Below are 14263 nucleotides of genomic sequence, written 5' to 3'. Positions count from 1 at the left end.
AAAAATCTTATAGTCTTAAGATCCTTAAAGAAATTGGAGGTATACCTTAAATCTTTCTGTTTTCCTGGTAGCACCCTGGATTTTCTCTGAACCCAAAAGCCATTTCTTTATTTTAGCATTATTTGACAGTTCAACATGTAGAGAGGTGTAAATGAGAAACAGATACTTGAACCCAGTAAGTCCTGGTTCCTTTCAGTTGCATAGTCTTTCTTTAGTTTCTCTTTCCTATCCGTTTTACTTTCAGGTATTTTGTAGCATGACTTCCCTTTCCTCCAGTGTCATTTTCTTCACTTGCTTAGAAACCCTTGCTGTCAGCCTCTTCACAGGCCATCAGGTTTCCACTAAGAGTCTTGTGGAGGCCCTTTTTGGGTCTCATTCTTACGCTTTTCTACAGCTTTCCAGGTTCCACCTACCTCCTGGTTCAAAGGAAGTTTAGTTTTAGGTTTTTTTGAATAGCAGCACACCATTTTTAGTATCAGTATCTGTGGTAGTAATTGACTGCTGCATAATAAGCCACCTCAAAACCTAGTAGTTCAAAACAGCATTCCTCTTGTTCACCAAACTTTAGTTTAGGCAAAGAAGAGTAGGGCAACTCATTTCTTCTTCATTTGGCATCAGCTGACATAACTGGAAGCTGGAGACTAGAATCATCTAAAGGCTTGTTCACGCACATGTTTGGCTGTTGAGGCTGGCCTTTGGCTAGGACGTTGGCTAGTCTCAGCTGGAGTATCTACATGAAGACTCACTAGGTAGCCTGGGATTCCTCACCACGTGGTGGCTGCGTTCTAAGGGTGAGCTTCCCTAGAGAAAGAAAGTCAGATGGAAGCTGTATCACATTTTCTAAGCTGGCCTTAAAAATCACAGCAGTTCTGCATATTCTGTTCACTAGAAACCAGTTACTGAAGCCAGCATATATTTAAGGGGAGGGATTTTCACAGAAGTATCAATGAATTTATAAAACCACCACATCCACTCACCTTGTCTTACCAATCATATAGAATGGACGGAAGTCGTTCCCAACTCAGCATCACTGAAACTCCAGCCAGTTTTGTTGTTGTGGTTGTTTTTGTTTAGTATGATCTCTTATTTTCGAGAAAGTAACAAAGGATTACAAGATAACAGTATTGAATTAAAAATTTTTTTTGCCTCAAAAACATATGTGGATCATCCAATTAAAGTTTTATACTGGGAGATGTGATTTCTTAACACATCCCGGAGAATCATTTCTCCTGGGAATGCAGTTCAAATTAGCATAAAACATTTGCAGTTCAGAAACAGGCCGTGGCATTAGAAGCATTACTTATAGATTCATGAATTAGAGTCTTATTTCCAGAGTCTTATCTTGGGACGTATTTTTTGACTTGGGCATACATAAGTCAATATGATATTGCTAAAACTTCTTTAAAAGTTATGGAGTGTTAAGATGGGGGAAGGGCTAAGAGACTTTCTCCTAAGAGGAGACTTATTTTATGAAAGAAAGATATGAAAAAATCATAGAATAATAAAAATATAGAATCAAGTGCAAATGTTGTGTACTAAAGAGAATGATAGCAAAGATCTATTTCAGTAACACCTAATGTCTTTAACGTGTCTCTTGATTTTCTGACTTGTTTAAGGTTCCACATTCTAAGACAGGTAACATTTTATTGCAAATGAGTTTATTTAAAACTTTGAGTGCCTGGCTGGCTCAGTTACTCTTGATCTTGAGATTGTGAGTTTAAGCCTCACACTGGGTATAGAGATTACTTAAAATCTGAAAAAAAAATGTTCATAGTAGTTTTGAGTTAGACTCTTTTCACTCCCTTCCAAACTATAGTGTTTTATTCACACAGGTTGATGTCCTTACAACAGAACTGGAAACTACATCTTCAAAATGTCTACACCTGGATGCAAAGAATCAAGTTCTTCAACAAGAGTTATTATCAATGAAAGCTTTCAAAGAAGAACGTGAAAAACTAGAGAGCAACAACAAGAAGTTACAGCAAGAAGTAGTAAAATTGAAACAATTTATAGAAATGAATATGGTAGAACGCAGTCAAGTGGAGCAGTATAAACAGGAGATTGAAGAAAGAGCACGACTGGACATAGTAGAAAAATTACACGAAGTCAATCTGTTTTTACAGGTTAATTGATTGACCTAATGTGCTTTAACGCATTTTACTGCAAATTACATTTTGGATAGATGTATTGTAGGGGTTTCCTCTACTTGCTTTATGGTAATTTGTAGATTTCTGGAGGCATTTGTTCCTCCCTTTAAAGATTTCAGTTTTCATCATTATTCCTACTAAATCGAGAGGATAAGAAAAAAATGATGATTTAAACAACTAGCCTCACTATGAAGAGGAAAAGAAAATTTATGATTTAAAAATTGCACTGTACTTGGATTATTCTTAAGTTTATTGTTGAGTTTTAAAATTTTCTCATTGATTCTATTATTTGAATTATCAGATTGCGTGAATACTAATACAGGAATGATTGAACTTTAATTTTATAAATCATATTTAATTCAGTTGACATTGGTGATAAATATTTTACACTTGAGCTTTTTTCCATTTAAAATTGCTCTCTGAATCATTGACTCCGAACTAAAGGAAACAGGTATAATGAATTATTCAGATTATACCTATTTTGAAACTATCCTGTTAATTTTTTTTCATTAGGCACAAGCAGCAGCTCGAAAAGACTTGGACCAGTTAAGAGAAAATGCTCATGCTTCAACGAGAAATCAAATGGAACGTAGAATTAAAGATCTGGAATCTCAGGTCTCTACAATGAAGACTTCTCAAGATTCTACTAAAACAGAGTTGGAAACCTACAGGCAACTCTACCTAGAAGAATTAAAACTTAGAAAGTCCTTGAGAAATAAGCTGAACAGGTAAGTCAAAACAGAATCATAGACAAGAAATTTAGCTTATTAATTTGCCTCTAAAGCATAATTTCTGTGGAGCCATGATCATGAGATGAGTAGGAACTGAAAGCCAACTAGATCGTGTCATTTTGGAAAATGAGGTTTATAAGTGAACTTACCTTTGAAATGTTAGTCCAGGACAGTTTGCATCCCTTCTCTTTTTTTCGGTTTTGCAGGACCTCTTCCCCACCCCACCCCCCACCCCCCGCCCTGTATATTTTCCATTGATCGGATCTGCTAGTCTTTAAGTGCATTGTTCGAAGCTTTCTCATTTAGAAGCGTATTATTATAAAATTGCTTGTCAGAATTACCCTAAATAGAAATGTCGAAGAGTTTCTTTTTGGAAGATTACATCTTTAACCTAAAAGGTCAAGTACTACTACTACTCATCCTGGCAGCTTGGTACATTTATTCTCTTGACTGTGACCTTTGGTATGATTACTAGAGTGCGCCTTGAGACAAACTATCCTTTATGCTTTTTCTACTTTACATAAAGGCATCCAGGTGAAATACAGAAAGACTCACACAGGGCTGAAGGGGAGTATAATTTCCAAAGTGGCTAAAAAGAGCACCATGGTGGGAGGGAGGCATGTGGAAGACTGAAGACAGAAAGGGCAGATTCTGCCTCCAGTGCCTTGGTAACTGTTATAAGCTAATTGCCTCTGTAGCTGTTTTAGTTCTTTCTGATCACACGTCTGTCATCTACTATCTCCCCTAGAGATTGTTGGTCTCAATGATTCCTCAGTGTCAAATGCTCAGTTTCTTTGAGATAATAAGTGAAATGTACAAGAGTGGTGAAAGCAAACGCTTGAAAATGTCTTTGAGGGATGGTTTAGTTTTACATCTGTAAACAGGTTTACTAAATATAAGTATGTATACATAATGGCATCCTGAAGGATCCTGTCAGTACAGCCATTCCAGAAGACAGCAAGTATTATTTGTTAAGCCATGTACATCACTGATAGCCACTTCTCTCCCTTCCCTAACTTGAATTGTTAGTTAGAAATCCCCCTGGAAACATAAGTATTTCTTTAGAACAATTTTAAAAGTATAATTTTAGATACTACGTGTGCTCCGTCACATGTTCAGTGTTAAAACACTGTTCAATGGCAAATGCTATTTACTATTATGGAAACTTAAAAAAATGTAAGTCATTTAGGAATGATTTAGGGAAAAAGAAAATGTATTTGTGGTTTTTTAATCTTCGCAGGGCTATGGAGAGACTGTCAGAGAGCAATACAAAACTTCTTGAGGAGAGACAGCAGGACCAAACTTTACTCAGGACCCTTACTATGAGCCCAGGCCTGGAACCACCTTATTGTGGACATTTTGAAAATAATTTAGTGCTCAATGGAAACCTTACTCCAAGAGGAAACTTAGTGATTCCTACCTTAAACCCACGGCCGTCCTATGACGACAGGGAGACTTCCTTGTGGAAGGTTAGTTATATTATCTGTTTAGTTTGGGTTTCAGATATCTGATGTTGTTGCTTTTAATTTGGCGAAATTCTGAGTTGTTTAAGTAACTAGCACATACGAGATAAAAGTCAGCATTATATGTGCTAAGAAAGAACTGAGGTAAATTTTATATATATATATATAATATATATTATATAATATATATTATATTTATATAATATTAATATAATTTTAATATAATAAAATATAATATAATATAATATAATATAATATAATATATACAATATTTAATATAATATTAATATATAATATTAATATATAATATTAATTATATATTAATATATTAATATATTATATATATATATTAGTCCCTTGATCTCTCATTTCTAAGAGATACTTATTTTTATTTTATTTTAGTGAGAGAATGAGTGAGTGCATGCAGGGGAGGGGCAAAAGGAGAGGGAGAAAGAGAATCCCAAGCAGGTTGCCTGCTCAGCACAGAGCCGAATGTGGGGCTCAGTCTCAAAACCATGAGATCATGACCTCAGTCAAAATCAAGATTTGGACACTAAAAACAACTGAGCCACCCAGGTGTGCCACAAGAGACACCTAACATTAACTGTATTCAGTAAATATAACTAAACTTACCCATGTTAAATTTCTTGAAAAGCTTTCATTTAAATTTGATTTTAGAAAGTAAATGTTATTGCCTGGTAACCACGGGTACACTTAGATGCTTAGACTTATTTTCAGTTGGCAGTGGTTCATTAATATTTGAAAGTTTTGCTATAATCCAGTTTTTGCACCCCTGTATGCCAGTGAATGATCATCCTCCAAACACTTAACGACATATGAATGTTTACTATTTAAAAGAATCCATGGGGGTGCCTGGGTGGCTCAGTCAGTTCAGCGTCTAACTCTTGATCTCAGCTCAGGCTTTGATCTCAGGGTCATGAGTTCAAGTCCTGCATTGGGCTCTACGCTAAGCATGGAGGCTACTCTAAAAAAAAGGAAAAAAAAAAGAATCCATGGTAAGTCCTTTTTATGAATTAAATCAACTTGTAACACTAAAAAGGTTAATTTCTCTTTTAAGTTAAAAGTGTTGCTATTTTCTTACACGAGAATACATCTTTAATTGCTTTCTTATATATGGCACTCTTTTTTCTTTTTCCTTTTTTTTGACTTATACCACTTTTGTTTCTATTTTTATAAAATATCTTGATGAGTGATTGTAGAGCATTTTATAAGTAGCTAAATCAAGCAAATATTTGAATTTTTAAAATGAAGCTTTTATTTCTTCAAATGAGTTCTTTGCCCCTTTGTCTTTTCTTTTTCTGGAACCCCTTGAATGCAAGTATTATTACACTGAATGTTGTCCCACAGGTCCCTTAACCTAGCCTCATTCTTAAAATTCTTTTTTCTTTTTGTTTTGCGGCTTGGATGATTTCTACTACCCTGTCTTGCAAATTGTTGATCTGTTCTTCTGCATCTTCTTATCTGCTGTTGATTCCCTCTAGTGTATTTGTCATTTCTGTTATTGTATCCTTCAGCTCTGATTCGTTCTTTTTTATATTTTCTATCTCTTTCTGATGTTATCACTGGATCCATTCATTCTTCTCCCGAATTCACTGAGCATCTTTATGACTGTTACCTTGAACTCTTTATGAGGTACATTACTTATCTCTGTTTCACTTAGTTTTTTTTCTTAGGTTTTGTCATGTTCTTTCATTTGGAATGTATTCCTCTGTGTCCTCAGTTTGTCTGACTTTCTATGTTTGTTCCTAAAATGGTTCCTTTCAACTTTTTCTCTCTTTCGAGTGAACTATGCTTTTGAACAATGTACGTTAATTATGAAGTCAAGGAAGAAGAGAATGTTTCTGTAAGTGTTGTCTAGTCATTTTTCCTCGGTGGAGCTGTGACAGGTGACACTGGGTAGGCGGCAAGTAACCCTGCTCTTCTCTTTCTAAATTCAGAACACAGGAGACAGGGAGATGGAGAGAAACTTAGTAGCTTTATTACTAATACACACTAACAAATTGGAGGATATGATTTAGGTTATGTTAGCCACTTTGGGCTTCCTCCCAAATTGGGCACTTCCCCACACAGTTGTAAATTGAGGAAACAAATGCTTGACCCCCACCCCGGGGGCCGGGTGCTTACCACAGAGCTGAGAGCAGACCCAAATTCATGTTGCTGTGGGCAGGCACATCTTTTCAAAGAGGAGATCCAGAAACACATAAGCACTGCTTAGCTCCTTCTCCCAAATTCGCCCGTTAGGTAAGTCTCCCTTCCCATCGGGAGGGAGACAGAGATAAGTCCACATGTGAGAAGTGAAGGTTCACCTATAATTTCCGACTGGATTTAAATTATAAATAAAGTGAATTGTGTCTTTTGTACATACCAACGAATGATGAGAGGTTAGACAGAAGCATGCTAGAAGGGAAAGAGAAATCTGTGTTGGGTTTTAAATTTTGCTATAAATAACCACACCATGGGTTCACTCATTTGTTGATTGGTTTTGATAAAACAAATTTTCTTTGGAAGGAATAAATAATGCTTTCAGGAAGAATTTCCTCAGTTTCAGCTTGCTTGCTTCACCTAAAGATTTTCTCTTTCAAGTTCTCTGTCCTGTGGTTTAAAAAAGTTGTGCTTGGTGTGCCTGAGTGGCTCAGTCGGTTAAACGGCCGACTTCGGCTCAGGTCATGATCTTGCGGTCCGTGAGTTTGAGCCCCGCATCGGGCTCGGTGCTGACAGCTTAGAGCCTGGAGCCTGTTTCAGATTCTGTGTCTCCCTCTCTCTGACCCTCCCCCGTTCATGCTCTGTCTCTCTCTGACTCAAAAATAAATAAACGTTAAAAAAAATTTAAAAAGTTGTGCTTAAAAATTGACGGCTACTAAAAGGAGTTAACATAATTTCTGTTCCTTTATTTTCATTCATGACTTTAAAATTTGTAATTTAGTTAGAGAGCTACTATTGTGTGCCTCATACCTAAGCATTACTGAGCCACATGGCAAAGTTTCATGTATTCATTTTCTCTGAATTATACTTAAAATACACGTATTCTTCCTGACTATGAGGAAGTAACTGGCATAGAACTGTAGGCTTGGTAAGACCACAAGTGTATTCCTGGTCTGCATCTAGTTGCTTTCATGACCTCAGGCAAAGTACACTCTCTCTGAGCCCTTTTTCTCTATTACGCAAAATTCGGGATTTTGACCAAATTAGTGACTTTTGTATCTTCAAAATAATTTTTTTTCAAACAATAGAACATAGTTTTTTTTTTTTTTTGCATTAAACTGTATTGTGTAAAACAGAGAGAAGTAGAGCTGTCTAACTAAAGGAGAGATGGAGACTACGGCTGTGACTCCCTTGTCCCTCAATCCTGCAGTGTCCCCAACCGAACCTTAGATTTCTATGGGCCATATTTGTATGTTAACAGTTAATGGGAAAATCCTTCTAATTAAAAATCCTTTAAAAATGTTCTTTGAATTAAAATTTGCTGATATATAGTTATTCTGTGTATAATTTTCTCACCCTCTTATATTTCTGATCAATGGAAAGGTATACATAAAAGTACACGTGTTCTTATTCATGGACTTGAAAGCTATTTTCACCATCGAAACACAGTTTTTACCTAGATATAAACATAAAGGTCACAGAGGTAAATATTTAGGAAAAGAGCTTTTTGGGAAAAGATGCAACATTACCTTGGTAGCTCCTTAAGTCATGTCATATAAAAAACGTGGTTTATATTTTATATCATATTTATTAATGGTAATATAAAATTGTTTGAATAAAGCTTTCCCCCATCATCTGGTATTGAGTTATTAATTTTATAAGTCTGGTATACTCATGTTGTCCCATTCATATTATAAGGCCTGAATATAATGCTATTGTCAAAAAAGTGTTATGGTTCCTCAAAAACTTAAAAATAGATATTCATTAATTCCACTACTGCGTATTTACCCAAAGAAAATGAAAACACTAATTTGAAAAGTTGTATGCATCCCTATGTTTATGGAAATATTGTTTGTGATAACCAAAATAGGGAAGCAACCTAAGTGTCCATGGAGAGATGAATGGATAAAGACAATGTGTAATATGTATACAAGGAAATATAGCTCAGCTATCAAAAAGAATGAGATCTTGCCATTTGTGACAACACTGAGAGACCTAGAGGGTCTTATGTGAGGTGAAATAAATCGCAGAAAGACAAATAAATACCATCTGATTTCACTTACATGTGGAATATAAAAAAAACAAAACAAGAGAACAAACAGAATCATAACTACAGAGGATAAATTGGTGGTTGCTAGAGGGGCGGTGGGTAGAGAGGTATGGGCAAAATAGATGAAGGGGAGCAAGAGGTACAAATTCCAGTTATAAAGTAAATAAGTCACAGGAATGAAGAATACAGCATATGGAATATCGTCAATAATATTGTATTAATGTTGTATGGTGACAGAGGGTAACTACATGTGCGGTAGCAAGCATAGCATAGTGTATACCATTGTCCAATCTGAATTTGTATACTGAAAAACTAGTGTAACATTGTATGCCAACTATACTTCAATTAAAAAAAGGTATTAGTTGGGGCGCCTGGGTGGCTCAGTGGGCTGAGCGTCCGACTTCGGCTCAGGTCACGATCTCGCGGTCCATGAGTTCGAGCCCCGCGTCGGGCTCTGGGCTGACGGCTCAGAGCCTGGAGCCTGTTTCCGATTCTGTGTCTCCCTCTCTCTCTGCCCCTCCCCCGTTCATGCTCTGTCTCTCCCTGTCTCAAAAATAAATAAAGGTTAAAAAAAATTAAAAAAAAAAAAAAAAAAAAAGGTATTAGGGAAAACAGTCTCTGAAAATATTGGGAAGCATGTCAGCCAAAACATTTGTCCTCACACCTAAATTTGTAAAGACATTGGAATCCTTAACACCACAGTGTCGATTATGTTCTGTACACTATTTTGGAGCCCATTTGGGGCATTCAGGGAGAGGCTACCTTGTCTAAGAAAGATGTTAATAAGTACATTCTACAGGAACAGTTGTAATATACAGTTGACCTTTGACCACCATGGTTTTGAACTGTGTGGGTCTACTTTACTTACACATGGATTATTTTTGGATACTGTACAGTACTGTAAGTGTATTTCCTCTTCCTTCCGTTTTTCTCAATGTCAATTTTTGCCCTAGCTTATTCTACTGTACAAAACATGTATGAATCGACTGTTTATGTTACCGGTAAGGCTTCCGGTCAACAGTAGGCTATTAGTAATTAAGTTTTGGGGGGATGAAAAATTATATACAGGTTTTTGACTGTACCCCACCCCTGTGTTATTCATGGGTCACCTGTAGTTGGAAATATTCATACACATTTCATAAGTGGATAAGCATAACTTTAATAAGTCAAGTGTTTCAAAACTTGGTCCTAATTTGGAGAAAGGAAACAAAGTTACAATTGAAAATTGTATATTGTTTTCCTTATCGCTAATGGAGAAAGTTATAAATCAGAAGCTAAGTTTGGAAACTGTTGTAACCCCCTATTTTTCCTTTCTTCAAAGAGATTTTCTGAAATCTTTGTGTGCATATGAAAGGAAATAAGTGTTTTAGTCATAATACAGATAGCAAAACATTTTTACTCAATTTTTGCCAGTAGAATTTCCACATGACAGTAAGACAGTCCCACTTTCTTCATTTTATATGTATTTAAGAGTCAGTCCTGAAAAATTAACAGCAAAAAGCATTCCTTCAAATTTTGTTTTTCTACAAGTGAAAAAATGGAAAGCCCATTTTAAGGAACAATTCATTAAGGTAAAAAACTGATTAAACTTTCATAAATGGCAGTATTTCTAATCATTTCCAAGTAATAATTCAGTATACAATATGATTCTTGTTTAAACTTTTTGTCCCAGTAAGATCCAACATCACGTTTCAGAGATTATACATATTCAATAGATCAATATTAATTGTGCTTTTTATCAGACTCACATAAATAGCATTATATATATATATATATATATATATAATGTACACATATTATATATATTAATATAATACACACAATATATTATATATATAACATACACATATATATACGTATATATACGTATACACACACACGTATATATGTATACATATATATACATATATATGTGTGTGTGTGTGTGTGTGTGCACGTGTATGTATGTATCTGTTCTCCGTTATCTAAAACTAAAATAAAATAGGTAGGAATTTATTTTATTCATGTGATAGTTTTTCTGTTTAAGCAATCCCTAACTTTGTCTTAATCTGTACAAGTATTATTTCAAGACCACATGTCCTAAGCTATATATAATCCCTACCATGTCTTTTGTTTACCTTACACATTCTAAATAATATTTGGCTTATTTCAGACGCGGCAGGAGTTGGAGGAAAGAATAACCAGAGCACTAGAAGAAGGTATGTTGCCAAAATGTTTGAAGTTAGATATCATTGATTTCTGAAATAAACTATAAATAGTAAATGGCATCCCTTTCCATTGTTTGGAGAATAGATACTACATTCACATTTTTTGTACATATCTAAAAAAATGTAAAAGCATGAGCATAATGAAGAACACACTTCTTCCTCATTTAGTCCTCATGTGTCATAGCTCTTTTAAAATCTCCCACAAGTCTAGGGGCACCCAGGTGGCTCAGTCAGTTGGGCGACTGATTTCAGCTCAGGTGGGTTCAGGCCCCACAGAGGGCTCTGTGCTGAAAGCTCAGAGCCTGGAGCCTGCTTCAGATTCTGTGTCTCCCTCTCTCTGTGCCCCTGCCCGCTTGTGGTTTGTCTCTCTCTCAAAAATAAATAAACGTTAAAGAAGTTTTTTCAATCTCCCTAAGTCTATATATCTGTTATTATTTCTGGCGACAATCTTCCTTCACTGGTGCCATCCCTATGGAACTGTCAACCTGCACAAGTCTCAGAAAAGGTGTGCTTTATCAAATTGTTGTTTCTGCCAGTGATAGAAGACCCAAAAAGCCAAAGTCGTCTTAGTAATGCTTGGTTAAGTAATTAGAGGTCATATAGCTGTCATTGACAGGTAACGGGTTTCAATCATCACTCATTGATTTTGTCATTGCTTTTGCCCTTGGGTAAAACTTCAAATTCTTTAGCATGGAATGAAAACACCCAAATCAGTTTGCTTCTTGCCAGATGATTCAGCCTTGTCTCTCACTATTTGCCCTACACTGCTGCTTTGCTCTAGCACCTTGTCAAACTAAACTACCCATAATTGCACAAGTGTTCTTCCTCACTTCTAGCTCTTTGTATGTGCTTCTTCCCTCTACCTAGCATACTTTTTCCTTGTCCTTCAGGTATCAGCTGACATATCACCTTCACCAAAGAGCAGACAATATTGACACAAAACTGGGATGTCCCTTCCGTATGTTCCAGTATTGCTGTGTTTTATACCTGTCACTTACATCTGTATACTTGGCTCTGTTTGGAAATGCCTGTTTGATTTTTCCGTTTATAGTTTATGATTGTTCAGGGTGGACTGTGTCCTCATCTTGTAATTTCACCTTGTAATGAAAAAACCAGAAACTCTGATATTTATCCACAATAGCAATTAGTTCAATGTGCAACCCTGAGCAAAATATATTTAATACTAACCTTGGGTTTCATATTGCAGTTGTACGTAGGTATTTTTCATTTTTCTTAACACTCATAAAGGCCCCAACTTTCTTTTTTTCTTTTTCTTTTTTCTTTTCTCTTTCTTTCCTTTTCTTCTTTTTTTTTTTAAATCAGTTGTAGTGAAAATTATTTTGGAGAAAGAAGATAATTCTTTCTTTTCCTTTTCAGCTGCTACCGAATTTGAATGAGCATCCTGTAGAACTCCTTTAGTATCTACTGATGATTCAATTCTAAATCAAGATCCAGTATGGAAAGCGTCACGAGAATATATACAGCTTTTGAAGAAAAATTATATGATTTGAAAAATAAATAGAAAAAAATTTACTGGGTGCTTACCAAACATTTTCATTGTTTCCCAATTGAACACACTATATGGCAAAGTCTTGATTAAAGGAAAATGTTTTTGTATCATATGTGTGTAATGAAAATCTTTATAATATTTTAAACTATGTTTCTTGGCATCTCATTAACTTTTAAGCACATTTTGTACGTGGAAACCAGCACTAGAGGGTTTTACATACATCAGACTGCTCCACTACCAGCGGTTTGAACAGCACCCAAACAACCAAGTTGTCATTAACACTTCAGTAGTGTTCATGGATGGCTTTTTGTATTTTCCAATTTTTATGACTATATGTGGGCCTAAAGATTTAGACATTATTTTGATGTATTCCTGCTATGGCTATTGCCAATGTTTATACATATTACAATTTTTTTATAGTGCCATAGAACCTATCTATAATTTTAATTGTAAACACTGATTCGTAGATCTTTCCACATGGAGAAATAAGATGTGCCTAAGGCTTTTCACCTTTTTCTATTTATTTATTTATTTACTTTTGAATTGCTTTTTAGAAACAAAGTTAGAGAAAAGAAAAATTAGAAAAAAAAAAAGAACCCCCCCACCCCCGCCCTAGAGCCATTTGCAAGTAAACTGCTAATGGGATGCCTGATTCCTTAAGCATTTAAATCCTACAAGTCAGTACATTCCACATAACTACCATACAACCTTCACAATAAGAACATTAACTCTAATACACTCGAGTCTTAAACAATGGGGTTAAGGGCTCTGACCCCGCCCCCCACAGTCAAAAAGCCATGAACAACTTTTGACCCCCAAAGACTTAACCACTACTACTACCAATAATCTTTTTATATGTATCATACTCTATTCTTAAAATAAAGTAAGCTACAGAAAAAAATACCATGAAGAAAATTATGAAAGAAAATACATTTCCAGTACTGGAAAAAAAAAAAAATCTGTGTGTAGTAAGTGCACCCATTAAAACTCTTTTGTTCAAATGTTCAGTATAATTCTATCATTTATTCCTCATAATTCTTTTTAAGTTTGGTCACTTATCTGTAGTATACGTTATACCAAGGAAGGTCCTGTTCAGATGCATGTATTGAATTCAGTTGTACGTTTTAGTCTCTTTCACTCTAGAACACTTCCTTTGTCTTTCCTTGACTTTCATGACTTTTAACCTTTTGACGACTGAATTCCAGTAATGTGGAATGTCTTTCAATGTGGATTTTTCTTAGGTTTCCTTATGGTAAAATTCAGACCATACATGTTTAGCAAGAGTATCCACTACAACCTACACTTTGCATCCTATCATGTGACCTACAATTTTGAATTGTCCCCATACTGGTGATGTTAATGTTGGCCACCGGAGGTAGTATCTGCCAGGTTTCTCGCCTGGAATGTTAACTTTCCACTTTCCAATTATTTAGTATTTTATGGGGAAGTACTTTGAGATATGTAAATATCTCCTTTCTCAGACTCCCTGTGCCAGGCCACCTCTTCTGCAGATGACTTGCCCCCCTGCAGGTTCTGAAAACCCATGCTGGGCTATTCTTCCCCTGTGCAGATGCCTCCCTACCCTGTTCAGTCTGTGATACTTCATTATTCTATACCATTCACCTTTCAGGGATGCTCTCACTTGAGCTCCAACACTGTGCAGGGTGACTGTCCTAAACGTAATGCCTTCCCCAGTCTAAGCTCCAACACCTCACTCTGGACCCCCACAACTCCATGCCTGTTTCTAGGACTGGGAACTAAAATGTTGGGGATGATAAAGAGGAAAGGAAGGAAGGGCTCCACAGGTCTTTTATAATCAACTTGGCAAGCTCTCCAAAGCCGTTTCTCATTGGAATTGCATCGAATCGGCCAACAGTTTGTAAGGAAAGAAATTTCTTATACTGATTTTTCCAAAGAACTAGTCTTTTAATTGTCTAAGCTTATTCCCCACAATATGTTGTTTCTTAGTCAGGTGTTTTGTCTGCAGATTCT

The 14263-nt window shown here is 35.9% G+C and overlaps 2 protein-coding genes across 17 annotated transcripts in view; one reads left to right on the top strand and one right to left on the bottom strand.

The window, feature by feature from the left end:
• Nucleotides 1–14263, top strand: part of LOC109496868 (ankyrin repeat domain-containing protein 26-like) — a 243408-nt gene that overhangs the window by 193958 nt on the left and 35187 nt on the right. For 11 of the 16 annotated variants that reach the window (XM_045051605.1, XM_045051610.1, XM_045051609.1 and 8 more), the window contains 5 exons: nt 1833–2123; nt 2661–2875; nt 4119–4347; nt 10707–10752; nt 12139–12381. The exons of 2 other annotated variants lie outside the window; for them this stretch is intronic. In XM_045051605.1, the coding sequence (XP_044907540.1) occupies nt 1833–2123; nt 2661–2875; nt 4119–4347; nt 10707–10752; nt 12139–12158 (801 nt within the window). In that variant the 3' untranslated portion in view covers nt 12159–12381. Of the gene's footprint in view, nt 1–1832; nt 2124–2660; nt 2876–4118; nt 4348–10706; nt 10753–12138; nt 12382–14263 lie in introns of those variants that run through there. 3 more of the 16 variants (XR_006593567.1, XR_006593564.1, XR_006593561.1) reach the window with 2 other exon arrangements.
• The window catches only part of LOC123383644 (protein FAM117B-like), a 29817-nt gene continuing 21314 nt past the window's right edge, over nt 5761–14263 (bottom strand). Inside the window, exons 5-6 of the mRNA XM_045051624.1 lie at nt 6487–6535; nt 5761–6289 (exon numbers count right to left, since the gene is read on the bottom strand). Of these exons, the coding sequence (XP_044907559.1) occupies nt 6535 (1 nt within the window). The 3' untranslated portion in view covers nt 5761–6289; nt 6487–6534. The remainder of the gene's footprint in view (nt 6290–6486; nt 6536–14263) is intronic.

Source organism: Felis catus (genome assembly GCF_018350175.1).
Source record: "Felis catus isolate Fca126 chromosome F1 unlocalized genomic scaffold, F.catus_Fca126_mat1.0 chrF1_random_Un_scaffold_34, whole genome shotgun sequence".
In the NCBI taxonomy this organism is placed as follows: Eukaryota; Metazoa; Chordata; class Mammalia; order Carnivora; family Felidae; genus Felis; species Felis catus.
Note: the sequence above shows the minus strand (reverse complement) of the source record. Positions and strands in the feature narration are given on the sequence as shown.